Source organism: Carcharhinus amblyrhynchos, chromosome 4 (genome assembly GCF_965287045.1).
Source record: "Carcharhinus amblyrhynchos chromosome 4, sCarAmb.v2.hapA, whole genome shotgun sequence".
Lineage (NCBI taxonomy): Eukaryota > Metazoa > Chordata > Chondrichthyes > Carcharhiniformes > Carcharhinidae > Carcharhinus > Carcharhinus amblyrhynchos.
Window position 1 is genome coordinate 102347110 of NC_137327.1, and position 15435 is coordinate 102362544.

Below are 15435 nucleotides of genomic sequence, written 5' to 3' on the forward strand. Positions count from 1 at the left end.
CATTGCTATAGTGGAAGAAGCATGATTGGAGTCAAGAAAGTTAAAATTGGGCTAGCAAAATGGTTTTAGTTGGAATTGTGTTGAAGTTGTTTGAGGTTGGGAAAGGGAGGCATTGACTTGAAAGGCTTGATCTCTTTCCTGTCTTATGGTGGGGAAATTCATGTGAACGCAATGTACAATAGATCCAAGAGCTTAGAGAAAATTTACTGGCATTAATATTTCTGATGTTGAATAAATGTTCCTTATTATTGTTTTATGCAGTAGATGATGTTGGAGAGAAGCTGGACCAGATGGAAAATGCACCAATAAAAATAAGCACTGATATTGAGCAAGATGATTCTTCCAAAGAAGATGGGTTTGGAGCTGAGGTCATCAAAGTGTATATTTTTAAAGCTGAACCAGAAGATGATGTGGAAATAGGTAAATATTATGGTTTAATGGTTTGAAACATTTAAAAAAAAATTATAATTTCTATACTAATTCTACAATGAACAAAGGTAAGCTTTCTAATCCAGTGCATTAATCTGGCTGTTCACAACATTTACTAACCATAATTGGTCAAATTTTCGTGGCCATGATATCCAGAATTATGTAGACAATATGTGGACAACTGTTTCTTCACTGGAGATGTTCATACTATTGACTTGGTTCTTGATTTAAATGCACTGAAGTTCATTTATTTTCCACGTCAATGACCAGTTCCCTTCAGAAGATCTCTCTGGTTCCACTTGCGTACTGTGGGGAACAGAAGACATGAGTGACAAAAGTTCAGATCTTCTATTTTAGTACAGAAAAGTATGGCTTGTGGATGATTAATCTTTCAGTATAATCTTTCAACAAATAAACAAATTAAAATTCATATAATGTTTACATACCAGGATTATTTCAGTAAAAACACATCTGATGATAAAGTACTAATTTCTCTGGGAGTTTATTTATTCCTATATTATTTAAACTCTTAAAATGAGAAGGAAGCACAGAAAAAGAAATGGTAATACAAGCCTAATTTTTTTGTAAGTATAATACTGCAGATGCTGGAATTGGGAAAATCTCAGCAGGTCTGACAGCATCTGTGAAGCGAGAATAGAGAGTCTGGATGATTCTTTGCCAGAGCTGGAGATAAAGAAAATAGGATAAGATTTAACTAGTAGATTTGACCGAGGAGAACCAGTGGATGTGATTTATTTTGACTTTTAGAAAGCTTTCGACAAGGTCTCACATAACAGACTACTACGTAAAGTTAAAGCACATGGGATTGCAAGTAACATCTTGAGATGGATAGAAAACTGGTAAGCAGATAGGAAGCAAAGAGTTGGCAGAAATGGGTCGTTTTTCTGATTAGCAGTCAGTGACTAGTGGGGTTCTGCAATGATCTCTGCTAGGACCCCAACTGTTCACATATATTAATGATTTGGAAGAGGTAGATGATACAAAGTTGGGTGGGAGGGTGAGCTGTGAGGAGGATGTAGAGATGCTTCAGTGTGATTTGGACAGTTGATTGTGTGGGCAATAAATGTGAGGTTATCCACTTTGATAGCAATATTAGGAAGACAGATTATTACCTGAATAGGTGTAAATTGAGATAGGCATATACTCAGCAAGACCTTGGTATCTTCGTGCATCAGTAGCTGAAAGTAAGCACGCAGGTACAGTAGGCAGTAAAGAAGGCAAATGGTATGTTGGCCTTAAAAGCGAGAGGATTTGTGCTTAGGAATTGGGATGTTTTGCTGCAATTCTGTAGTGCATCAGTGAGGCCATACCTGGTGTATTGTTTGCAGTTTTGGTGTCTTTGAGGAAAGATGCCCTTGCTATTAGAGGGATTACTGTCTTGATTTACTAGGCTGGTTCTTGGGATGGTAGGTCTGCCATTTGAGGAGAGACTAAGTCGGTTAGGATTATATTCACCAGACTTGGGCTTCACTGGAACATTGCAACAAGCCAAGGACAGACATGTGAACAAAGGAGCAAGGTGGATAGAAATGGTCTGGGTCCTGTTTGAGGATGGACCGAAGGTGTTCAGCAAAGCGATCACCCAGTGTGCCTTTTGTCTGCCTCATGTAGAGCAGACAGCGTTGGGAGCAGTGAATGCAGTAGACCAGATTGAAGGAGGTGCACGTGAAGTGCTGCTTCACCTATAAAGAGTGTTTAGGCCCTAAGGTGGTCAGCAGGGAGGAGGCAAAGGGGCAGATGTTGCACCTTCTATACTTGCATGCAAAGGTGCCATGGGAGGCAGGTGAGATGTTGAGTGTGATAAAAGAGTGGACGCAGGTGTTCCAGAGAGAAAGATCCCTGCGAAAGGTTGACGGGGCATTGAAGGGAAGATGTGTTTGATGGTGGCATCATACTGGAGTTGGCGGAAATGTAGGAAGATCTTTGAATGCAGAAGCTGGTGGGGTGAAAAGCAAGGACAAAGGGAACCATACCTTGGGAATTTTGCCAAACTGTACATTAGTTCAATAATGTAGCAATGTGAGGCTCAGCAACTCCTTGTCCTCACTTTTCACTTTATCTTTTGTTCTATCAATTACACATTCCGATCTCTTGATGGATGCTATTAGCGCCATTCTCAGCCTTCATAACCACCATTCACATTCCAGTTGTCCTTTTGTCTATGACATCTAGGTCAATAACACAACCCCCCAATATCTAACCCACTCAACCTTAACAGTATAAATCTCATCCTATTTTCTTTATCTTTAGCTCTGACAACGGATCATTCAGTCTCAAACCATTGGCTCTATTCTCTATCCACAGCTGCTGTCAGACCTGCTGAGATTTTCTTGCATTTTCTGTTCTTGTTTCTTTTTTTATGCCAGATTGTACCTTTTAGATGCAGCATGGGTTTAGCAACTGTAAATTAACTGCACCAAGAGATTCGGAGACCAGGCAATAATTTTTTGAAACTGAGGAACCTGATGTATTCGTATCAGAGTAATTTATTACATACAGGCATTGATGCTCTAGTTTAGATAGTTCTTGCTTCCCATCTTGATGGGGGCACAGATGGCTCAGAATGCCTTTTCTCTCTTCATTGCTTGTGTCTTCTTGAAATCCTTACAACCATTCTCTTCAACTAAATTCTTTTTTCTCTTCTGCAGCCAGGTGTCATGTTGTGTTCTAACATTGCCATTGTGCTTTGATCTTGCTATTTCACTTGTCAATAGTCACAGACCTGTGGTCACAATTGGAACAAAATATCCTCAACACCTAAACAATCCATCATTAACTTCTTCCTTTATAACGTTTTACCAAACGTTTTACCAAATCAATACCCCTATATCACCAGGGTCCAATGAACTATACATTTAAAAGCATAGTTCAGACATCTGTGCATGCTTAACTTTTCCAATTCACAGTCTCAATTCATGCCACTATTTCCTGATGCCTTGTCACCGTGATTTAATTCATTTCACACAGGTAACGACTCAGGTCACACATCTGAAATTATCACTTAATCTACCAGCTCATACAAAATATATACTGAAGAAATAAGCACAAAGTATAAAAAGGTTCACATTTCCATTGCTACAAATTAGCCATAATCACTACAATGGCACATTCATGACTTTAGCATCCTAGCTGTATATGTTCCTCAATGCTGAGGAAAAGACCATATAGACCAACAAAGTTATAAAACACTAGCAAACTGCCAAAAGTGAATCCACAGAAGAACCAACAGTACTTGTTTAGCTTTGCTACCTGAGTCAATCAGAAAAAAGTTATTTGAATCCCATTTTGTTACCTCCTAATAATATATGTTTCCTCTCTGAAGCAGCATTGCAAAGTAAATGTGACTAAATAAAAGACATCACTTTCTCTTAAAGTTATGGAAAATGCCTCAATTTGCAGTTACATTGGTCCTGATATTTGTAGATGTGGGGGAGGGTGTGATTGAAGGGGAACCAAAAATCCAAGCAAGGTGGTGGTGCTGGTAAATGTTATGGCAGAGCCTCATTATGTTCTTTAATTTCATTTCCCACCTGGAATAACGGGCTGGCTGCCTGTCTGGTAGGAAACCCTGGACTTGAAAGGTTATAGTCAAGGGTCATTGGTCTCAGCCCCTAGCAGTTGGAAAAGATTAAAGATGACTCAACACTACGAGGCACATGGGGTTTTCCCAAAGATATGGGACTTATGGCACAGTCGGACCACAAATGGGTGCTAGATTGGAGGGCATAATGCCCAAGATTAAGATTGTGGGGCCTGGAGGAGGGAGTTCACTGGTTATAGCGAAAAGGAGAGCACTTCTGGTTGAAAAGCTGATTAATCTGGCTGTTGCTACCTCCATTTAGATGGATTTTCTGAGCCCTAAGAAATCCAGAAAGCAAGTGTTAAATTCAAACCAGGTTCCGAGCTGTGCTTTGGGGAACTCATTTGAATATTGCAATAAACTGTTTCACTTTTTGACAATAGGATAAAACACAGCATGCAGCCCACTGCTGTAAAAATGACGGATATGTGCATTATGCAAATGAAGTTTTTAACCAACACTGTTTTGGATGTGTGTTAAATTGCCTCCCAGTGGAGTATGGGAAGATGTTTTCAGCCCACAGACTTACAGACTGTTCACACAGGTAGACAGTAATAACACTATGGCCCAGATATTGCATACAGCAGTGAACAAACATTATTTGTATTTCCCCATACTGTGCTAGTAATCAGTTCAAGCAGTGCAGTACCCTCTGCAGGAGATCTAGAACCTTGTAAACAGGCTAAGTAACAGTGTTTCTGCTTAGCTAATTAGATTGAAAAATCCTTACTAATCCTTGATTATAGGCTGGAATTCTGCAATCTCATGTCCCTCCAGGGCTACCAACGAGAACGGAGAATTTGGCACTTAGCCAAATCTCTCTCCACTACAGCGGGACCGAGAATCCTGGCCAAAGGCAAGGTCGGAAATTCTAAACCAGATGGTGCAAGTTGAAATATTTAATGCATTGTTAAATCACATAGAGAAAGTGAAGTAAAGAGCAATAAGAGAACAAAATTAAAGTTTTTTAATTTTAATTTAGAATTTTTAATCTCCAACATCACTCAAAAACTGAGTGAACTCCACACGTGAAAAAGTAACTTAAATGGCAGGAACACTGTACTAATTAAGATGTGCCGTGCAGCTAAAATCCACTTGTATTTGGTTGAGAGATCTAATAACTTTTTCTGAAATGTTTAGTGGGAAACTAGTGGGCACATAGCATACTTTCACGCCTGACATTTGTTTGAATACTGAGACTCTCAGCAAGGTGGCAAAACCTGTGGCAGGATAAACTGAGCAGCAATTTCCTGATTTCCACATTTAATTTGAACTTGAACTTGCTGTCTGATTAACTCCATAATAAAAGTGAAAACAGCTAGCCTCACTTATTCTTACCACAAAATTTAGATCCTTATCTGCACCTGAGGGGACCCTTATACTCCTTATCCAGCTTATCTAGCTTGTCTCCTCTAGAAAAGCCTCAATACAATTTAGAGTCCATTTTGTGAATTGGTTTGTCCTAATGCAGTTCAGGGTGATAGTTAAAAATTCATTTGACAGGGTGTAATATTGTATGATAATGTGAGATTGAGCCTTGTATGATATGTTTATCACTGTCATCATTTGGTTGAAAATTGTTATTGACTTAACTCTTTTAAATGAAGTTCTCATTCTGGGTTCCCTCAGATAAATTTATATTGCCAAACATCTGTGATCAAAACAACTAAAGACCGTGACAACAGTTTGATAGGTTTCACTAGCAGTAGTCTTGTAATGAACTGTGAACGTTTCTTGCAAAGAAGGGTAATTTTGGCTTGTGTACCAGTAGAATGTGAAGAATAAATTAAAACAAATACTATGTTTTGAAATGTGTAATCTGACTTTAACAGCCCTACCAATTCTAAAGAAAAATAACATTGCATTTTTTTCCATTATTTGACTAGCTCCACTAACAAGTTGTGCTGAAGCTTAAATAATTAATGCAAGTAAAATTAAACTAATGTTATTTTGAACCTTGTACCAGTGTATTGATGAGCAGGTATTTTATTGTGGTTGCCTGACAAGTAGTCTTTAAACCATTTATTTACATAAACTGTGACTTTTTTGAAATGTGGACTTCATATCTAGGTGGTTTATGCACATACGAGAATCTCGGGAATTGAAGTATGTAATTTGGAACTGAAGAATGGCTTCCAGGTTTTCCAGTCAATCAAATAGCTCATTTTTTGGCACCTAGGTGGTTATTATCTCTGACAACAGATCAATTGAAGAAAAAACTGAATAGAGTGGATGCTGGAAATCTGAAATAAAAATAGAAAATGGTAGGAAAAAAGCTCAGCAGGTTCAGCAGCATCTGTGCAGAGTGAGAAGTGAATATTTTGGGTATATGATTCACCAGAACCCTTACTCAGTTTCACTCCTTCTGCACAGATGCTGCCTAACCTTCTGAGTTGTTTTCAGAATTTTCTGCAGTTAAAGCAAGTTGATTTGAGTTTTTCTTTAAAGTCTGATTGTTTTCTTATTTGAAGGAGAAACTGAAGTTATTACAGAAAATGATTATCAGAATGGCCATACCATAACTGGAGTTCTTGAACAAGGAAATGTTGGTAGAATGTCTCGGGAAAAGATGGTTTACATGGCAGTCAAAGATCCAACTCAGGAAGATGACATTAGTAAGAAATTCTATGTACGGTTTCCTTTTTAAGTGCTCACTCAAAGGCGAACTTTGTCTTATTTAGAAATAATGAACTTAGCTCTGTTACAAACTGATAGATAACCGATTTGTAGACTTACTTGAGTCATTTTTCAGAAAGAAGTGACATTTGCTCTTGCATGGAATATCGTAAACTTATTAGCTAGGTCTTTAGTCCAACCTGAGACTTTTTAAACAAGTACAAGTCAGTAAACATTAGAATTTGAAGAAATATTTTAACTACAAAATTGTAACAACAAAGATTGTACTAGTTGGAAAAAGTGTCTACATTTTCTAGAGTTCATTTTTCTGGTACACCATCAAGCTAAATGGCTGACTTGCTGTGTCACTTCATAAATTTCAATTTAATACAAGTATTTTAGAAAATTAATATGCAAAAAATTATGTTGATGATTTAGAAAGTATTTTTTTTGTCAGATTTGCTCCATTATAACTGATTATTGCTTTGGATTGAGATAAATTTCTGAACTACATTTTTAAGTTGTCCTTCTGAACTTTAGACTCCTCTATGAGAAATATCTAATTTTTTTGGAGTTTATACCAGTTTGTGTAAACTAATTATCGCCCTCTGGATTAATTTGACACTGATTTTACAGAAGGTAAAATAAATTGTGAATCTGTAAATTCAGTGCAATTATGTTAGTATCTGAAAAAAGTAATGATGTTTCGGGCAGACACTTTCATCATAACTGGTGCATGGCAGATAGCTTTAATGGATAGAGAATAATAACAAAAGGAGTTGTGAGAGCACAAACATGCCAACTATTTTGAAGAGATCGAAAATGGGATTAAAGCCCTAGGACAGATTTTAAAATTTTGGCAGAAGGGACATTTTGCAAAACATGCAGACACAGTCTCGATTATTACTCGGCTATTTTTAAATGTCCTATCCACTTTCTTAATATTGCTTAAACCTTTAAAGAACTCTTTTCCTGTATATGTACCATTTATAATGAATTGTTTTGTGTTTTATCATCATTGGATCCTCCTCAATTCTAATTTCAGAAAAGAGAAAATTGCATAATAGTATACTTGGGTTCTGCCAGCACATTGAATTTGTGAAAGGACAACACAATAGGACTAAGTGTGAGATATAATGCATTAATGACAGAAGCACAATAACTTGTATTTCTTCAGAGTATCTGGCAACTTAACTGATGTAAATGTACAGTTACATTGACTCCAGGGAAAGGCACAGTAACACATATTTCTTAAATATTAACCTAAGAGTTAGGAAATTGATGAGAACAGTGCACTTCAATACTACTTCAAACCTACGATGGTGTCAAATACGCCAGTGTAATGAAGAGCTTTCTTTACAGACCCTGACTGCATTTACAAAAGCTACAGCCAAAGTATCATCTTCCAGTGCTCACCAATGTGCTTTCTGTTGATAGATTTGCCTGTTTTAAACTTTGCAGTTGGGCTAATTTTACTAGATTTTAAGGGAGCAATATGTAATATTTTCATCTAAATCTGTAGGTTTGGTTTTTTTCAATTAACTGTTTAAAAACTGGAAAACCTTAATCAATTTTGACTAAAGTACTATTTATACATTATTCAGATTGTGCTGATATTGCTGATGAAGTTTACATGGAGGTCATTGTTGGAGATGAGGAGGCAACAACGGTGCACGAGACACAGATTGAGGATTCCGGCATCAATAAAGCCTTTGTACCTGTTGCCTGGGCTGCTGCATATGGTAAGAAATTGGCAGACTTTGTGATTTGACACTTCTTTCCAAAATTAAGGTAAAACTTTTTATCAGATGCACATCCAGACATCCTAAAAGTATGTGGAGAAGAGGTAGTGGGGTCTCTCTATTCCACACATTTAATAATCTGTTAGAACATGGTGTAGCTCACATTATACCTTCACTTAGGGGAGACAGACATGCTCAGGCAACTGTAGGTCAGTCAGCTTAACATCAATGGTAAGTAAAATAAAGAAATCTCTACAAAAGAAAATATGAAATTTTGAGATCTAAAATATAAAAATGAAGAGTCACATTGGATTTCAAAAGGGGAAATTTTCTTAACTAACCTCATTGAGTATTTTGGCGAGGCAGGCAACACAATGAATACACAAGGGTAATGAGTAAATGTTAATTTCTTTAGGTTTTCAAAATGCCATATAACTGACGAATACAGTCAGAACATGTGGAGTCAAGAGACAGACCAGGTTGCATGGCTAGCTGTATGCAAAACTAAAATCTGAGATTAGATGTGGAGGGCAGCTATTTGGAGTGGCAGCAGTTGTGAAGTCAGGTTCCAAAAGAATCAATGCTGGGACCACTTTGTTTACAACTTACAAGGATTTAGATTTTGGAATCAAAACAACAATTCCTATATCCATGATTACATTAAATTTGGGAGCTGGACAATTAATGTTGAGGATTGTAACAAATCGAAAGAGGACTTTAATAAACTTTCACAGTAGGCATATAATTGGCAAATTTGTTTCAGCACAAGTTGAGATTTACTTGGGATTAGTATGGCTAGAAATAATACACGTTCAAGTTTTTCATCTTACAGTCAAACAGGACATATTCACAATACCAAATCTCAATGGGAAAAGTACCTTATACTGCATAAGAGATTAGTAGATGCGCTACCATGAACAATGCACCAGGGAAGAGTTAACTGCCAAGTATTTGTTTAAATTCAAACTTTTATTGATAATGGTCAGGCAAGTCATATTTTTTAAAATATGCTGTTTTCCTCAAGGTAACAATTTTGAAGCAAAGATAGAAAATAAGAATGGCACTTCAAGTCAGTTCCTACAAATAAGTGATAGCACAAGCACTACCAGAGCGCTAAAGCAAAAAGCAAGAAAGAAGAGGAGGGGTGAAGGCAGACAGTGGCATACAGGTAAGTGCATCTGCTCACTGGGAATTTTGTGGCACTAGAAGCAGGAGTAAAATTTTTCCATCAAATTTCAATGAGAAAGAATGTTTCAAAGCAGATTGCACAATATCAAAAAACAGTATTTATTCATCAGACTTAACATAGTTTGTTAAATAGGACACACTTAAATCCATCCTGATTTCCACTATCCTAAGTGCAGCCCAGGAAGTACACTGAGTGCAAATATTTTTCGGTGGAAAAAATTAAGATGTTGGCTGTGATTAAATGTTAGATATCCATAATGCATGATACAGTTAGCATTATCCCACCGCCCCCCCCTCCCACCCCCAGCCCTTGCATTTTCTTGTGCGCCAGCTACATTTCCATCAGATCTTTCTCAACACCTTTGACAGACATTGAGACTTTCTCTGAGACCCACCTTCTGGGTGTGAAGGGGTGCTTCCTCTTTACGCAGCAAAATGAGAAGTGATCACAAGCTGTGTGGTTAAGGGAGACCGTCAGCCAGCCTACTTAAAAGCTAGATTTATTTCCAGATGTTTATTTAAAAGTCAAATTTAAAGACCTTAGAATCCTAGCAGATATTTCAGCTTAACCATGAGAGTGAAGTTGTATTTTTAAAATTGTAAAACATGAATTTTAAGGAAGTTTACACAATTTTTTTCTTGTTTTGAAGCTGTCATCATAGGTCCTGATGGACAGCCTATAACTGTATATCCATGTCACATCTGTGGGAAGAAGTTTAAATCCAGGGGTTTCTTGAAAAGGCACATGAAGAACCATCCTGAGCAGACCACTAAGAAGAAGTATCAGTGCACAGACTGTGACTATACAACAAATAAAAAAGCAAGTTTTCATAATCATTTAGAGAGTCACAAACTCATTAACAAAGGAGAGAAAACATACGAGTATAATGAGTACGGAAAAAGGTTCATTCAGGCAGGAGCCCTGACTGCTCATAAACTGGTCACTAGGGAAAAAGAAACCAAAATGCATAAGTGTAAATTTTGTGATTATGAGACAGCTGAACAGGGTCTTCTCAATCGCCATCTGTTGGCAGTGCACAGCAAGAATTTCCCGCACATCTGTGTGGAATGCGGGAAGGGATTCCGTCATCCATCAGAACTCAAGAAACACATGCGAACTCACACAGGGGAAAAACCATACCACTGTCAATACTGCGAATACAGATCAGCTGATGCTTCTAATCTGAAGACCCATGTGAAAACTAAGCACAGCAACGAGCTGCCATACAAATGTGACCATTGTCCTCAAACATTTTTGGATGACAAAGATTTGCAAAAGCATGCCACTTTATTTCAGGCACATAGGACCCATCAGTGCCCACATTGCGACCACAGAAGCTCTAACTCTAGTGACCTTAAACGCCATATAATATCTGTACACACCAAGGAATTTCCACACAAATGTGAGGTGTGCGATAAGGGATTTCATCGTCCATCAGAGCTGAAGAAACATATGTCAACTCACAAAGGTAAAAAGCTTCATCAGTGCAGGCACTGTGATTTCAAAATTGCAGATCCTTTTATACTTAGCCGCCATATTCTTTCAGTCCATACCAAGGACCTTCCTTTTAAATGCAAAAGGTGCAAGAGAGAGTTTCGACAGCAAAGTGAGCTTAAAAAGCACATGAAGACACACAGTGGAAAGAAAGTTTACCAGTGTGAATATTGCGAATATAGCACTACTGATGCTTCAGGTTTCAAGCGTCATGTAATATCTATTCATACAAAGGACTACCCTCACCGATGCGAGTTTTGCAAAAAAGGTTTCCGTAGACCATCAGAAAAGAATCAGCATATAATGCGGCATCATAAAGAGGCTATAATGTGACGTACAGGAAAATATTTTACACAAAACGTAATAACTTAATTGGCACGGCTCGTTAACTGTTTCTCCTGGTCTCAACTTGAATGTTGTTTCTCAACCTACCTTTCATTCTTTGTATTATAAGTTTTTAAAAGGTATGAGAGTTGGGAAGAGGAGTCAATTGTACAAATGTTTTGGTTTCTTTACAAAAGCTGACTAGTAATATTCCGAGGTTGCCATAATTGCGAAGCCATTCAGCAAGTTCTCTGTCTTAACAGTTTCAGGTGACTCGCGTTTAATTCACATGCAGTTGCAAAATATTGTATTCTACAGCTACGCTATAAAACCCGCAATTAGACCCTTCAAAATTGTTTCCATTTTATTGTTAATCCTGGTGAATATCTGGTTCGTAGAACAGATGTTTAAAAAATCTGTTTTTAACTTTTTATCAAAAATAAACCCCAATCAATAGTGATTTGTGACAAGTAGCCTCTTTCCAAAAGCTTCAAGAAAAGAGTGATTCAATAGATGAAATGGAACTTCTTTTGATTCACTCCTTACAGTTGCTACAGCTTGTTACAGACTTGCATTTTAATATTAAAGCAAGTATAGCTCAATGTAACCAGTGTGAATTAGTGCCACACTGCTGAGAGTTGGACTGCTTTTTATTATAGGGCATATGTGGTGATTCAGTGCATCCCTTTTCAAATACGTTTGGTCTGCAAGTTACATAATGTAGGGAGTACATTATGAATCAAGCAAGTTGGTTCAGGGCTTATTTAATGGATACAGATCTTGTTTTGACATTGTTATGCATATAATGTACAAGAAGTGGTATGATGGATATAGTTTCTTAGCTGGTTACTGCTCACACATTAAATGGTTGTTCACTTTGTGAATTTTTAACTTTATTCATTGTGTTGTGGTAGTTTTTGTGTTTTTTCAAATGTTGTCAATTTTTGTTTTGCACCAGATGAGAATCAGTTGCTCGAGAATTCAAAATGTTCTATTTCCAAAATTCAGAATGTTAATTTAGCAATGCCTCTTAGATTAAAATAAAACACTTGTGTTTCATGTGGCTGTAAAGGTTGTACACTCTGTAAAATAAGAGATCTTTTGTCACTGTTCTGTGGGATTACTATTTCTAAATGTTCTTAATGTGATGAGTATATCAATAAAACTGCATCTGTTGCACTGTAAGTTATTTCTTGGGCAATTCCACATGTCCAGGCAGCCCGATCACATTGTGGTTTGGACAAAGGCTTTCCAAATGGTGGTTTTGCCTTGCTGTTAATTTATTGAAGTCCTGTCGGCTGCACTGAAAAAAAATTAAATTCCTATGAACTAAGTAGAGTTCCTGCACAGATAAAATATTTTAGATTTCATTTATGCTGATCCACATAGAACATAGAACATAGAACATTACAGCGCAGAACAGGCCCTTCGGCCCACGATGTTGCGCCGACCAGTTACAAAAACAATGACCCACTAGCCTATACCAATCCCTTTTCGTCCATAAACCTATCCAGAGATCTCTTAAACGCCCCCAAACTAGACGCATTTACAACTGCAGCAGGCAGGGCATTCCAATCCCTCACCACCCGCTGGGTAAAGAACCTACCCCTGACATCCGTCCTGTAGCTACCCCCCCTTAATTTAAAGCCATGCCCCCTCGTGCTAGCTTTCTCCATCCGAGGAAAAAGGCTATCACTATCCACCCTATCTAAACCTCTAATCATCTTATATGTTTCAATAAGATCCCCTCTTAGCCGCCTTCTTTCCAACGAAAACAACCCTAAATCCCTCAGTCTCTCCTCATAGGACCTCCCCACCATACCAGGCAACATCCTAGTAAACCTCCTCTGCACCCTCTCCAACGCCTCCACATCCTTCTTGTAATGCGGGGACCAGAACTGCACACAGTACTCCAAGTGTGGCCGCACTAGAGTAGTGTACAGTTGCAACATTACACTGCGACTCCTAAATTCAATCCCCCTACCAATAAACGCCAAGACACCGTACGCCTTCTTAACAACCTTATCTACTTGATTCCCAACTTTCAGGGATCTATGTACACACACACCTAGATCCCTCTGTTCATCCACACTATTCAAAGTCCTCCCGTTAGCCCTATACTCGACACATCTGTTGCTCCTACCAAAGTGAATTACCTCACACTTCTCCGCATTAAATTCCATCCGCCACCTCTCGGCCCAGCTCTGCAACCTATCTAAGTCTCCCTGCAGACTATGACACCCTTCCTCACAATCTACCACACCTCCAATTTTGGTGTCATCAGCAAATTTACTAATCCACCCAACTATACCCTCATCCAGATCATTAATAAAAATTACAAACAACAGTGGCCCCAAAACAGATCCCTGAGGCACACCACTCGTAACTGTACTCCATGATGAATATTTACCATCCACCACCACCCTCTGTCTCCTATCTGATAGCCAATTCCTGATCCAACTTCCTAGATTACCCACAATCCCATACATCTGCATTTTCTGCAGAAGCCTACCATGGTGAACCTTATCGAACGCCTTACTAAAATCCATGTATACCACGTCAACCGCCTTGCCCCCATCCACCTCTTTGGTCACCTTCTCAAAAAACTCAATAAGGTTAGTAAGGCACGACCTACCCGCTACAAAACCATGCTGACTAATTCTAATCAATTCATTACACTCCAAATAACTATAAATCCTATCCCTAATAATTTTTTCTAAAACCTTGCCCACAACAGAAGTAAGACTCACCGGTCTATAATTCCCGGCAAAGTCTCTGTTCCCCTTCTTAAACAATGGGACAACATTCGCTATCCTCCAATCCTCCGGGACTACACCAGAGACCAATGACGACCTGAAGATCTGAGCCAGAGGCTCTGCAATCACCTCTCTAGCCTCCCAGAGAATCCTAGGGTAGATCCCATCCGGACCAGGGGACTTATCTATTTTCAGCCCCTCAAGAATTTCCAGCAGATCCTCTTTATCAACCGTAATACTGTCTATTTTACACCCCTGCAACCCAATGTCCTCCTCAGCTATATTCATGTCCCCCTGCGTGAACACCGAAGAGAAATATTGGTTCAATACTTCTCCAATCTCCTCCGGTTCCACACACAACTTCCCCCTGCTGTCTGTAACTGGCCCTAATCTTGCCCTGACCAACCTTCTGTTCTTGACATACCTATAGAACGCCTTAGGATTCCCCTTAATCCTATCAGCCAAAGTCTTCTCATGTCCTCTTTTAGCCCTTCTCAACTCACTCTTCAACTCCCTCCTAGCCAATCTAAAGCTTTCTAGTGCACTATCTGAGCCCTCCAATCTCATCCGAACATAAGCCTCCTTATTCTTTTTAACCATCGACTCAACTCTTTTAGTGCACCACGGTTCCCTACATCCGTGCTAATTTCATCACTGTGTACTGAATTTCTCCAATCACCTGGGACAGAGAAGAAATAGGTAATTTGCAAGCTCTTGTTTAAAAATAATGCTCTGGCCTTTTATGATTAGGTAATCCCTGGGTTTGGGTTGGCAAGAGTGCAGTCATGAACCCATCAATTACTATCCAATATAATTTCCTCGTGCTGTGATAACCTAATTTTTATGAAATGCTATCTGCTCCTTTCTGAAGCGTTGTATAATATAGGTTTTCTATGCCTCCTTTAGAATCCTGTTCTACGTGTTGATCACTCTCTTAGAACAGTGAAGCTTCCAGGTATAGGGTCCACCCTGGCTTCAGTTTATGTGGGTGGCCCCTAAGTCTACCTATCCTCATCAATGCAAACACATTGTCCTTGCCTTTAGTAATCGAAATATCTGCCTGAAGTACGAAGTGTCAAGTCTATCACTACCTCAGGCAAGGTGTCTTTGTTGTCATTCTCACTGCCTTCAAATTCAAATAATCCTTCCTCAGGTAGGGAGACAAAAGTAAATTGTGTTTTGCTAAAGGAATATATAATAACATGACAACAAAATAGTGTGGATGCTGGAAATCTGAAATAAAAACAAATAATGCTGGAAAAACTCAGAAGGTCTGGCAGCATC

General features: G+C 38.5%; 1 protein-coding gene and 1 long non-coding RNA gene across 3 annotated transcripts in view; one reads left to right on the forward strand and one right to left on the reverse strand.

Annotated features, from left to right (window-relative positions):
* The window catches only part of znf711 (zinc finger protein 711), a 35253-nt gene extending 22679 nt beyond the window's left edge, over positions 1-12574 (forward strand). For both annotated transcript variants that reach the window (XM_080187705.1, XM_080187706.1), the window contains 5 exons: positions 262-420; positions 6502-6645; positions 8251-8388; positions 9413-9556; positions 10227-12574. In XM_080187705.1, coding sequence (XP_080043831.1) covers positions 262-420; positions 6502-6645; positions 8251-8388; positions 9413-9556; positions 10227-11404 — 1763 coding nt within the window. In that variant the 3' untranslated portion in view covers positions 11405-12574. The remainder of the gene's footprint in view (positions 1-261; positions 421-6501; positions 6646-8250; positions 8389-9412; positions 9557-10226) is intronic.
* The window catches only part of LOC145342277 (uncharacterized), a 30687-nt gene that overhangs the window by 2176 nt on the left and 13076 nt on the right, over positions 1-15435 (reverse strand). Inside the window, exon 2 of the long non-coding RNA XR_013886528.1 lies at positions 550-735. This is a non-coding gene — a long non-coding RNA (uncharacterized LOC145342277). The remainder of the gene's footprint in view (positions 1-549; positions 736-15435) is intronic.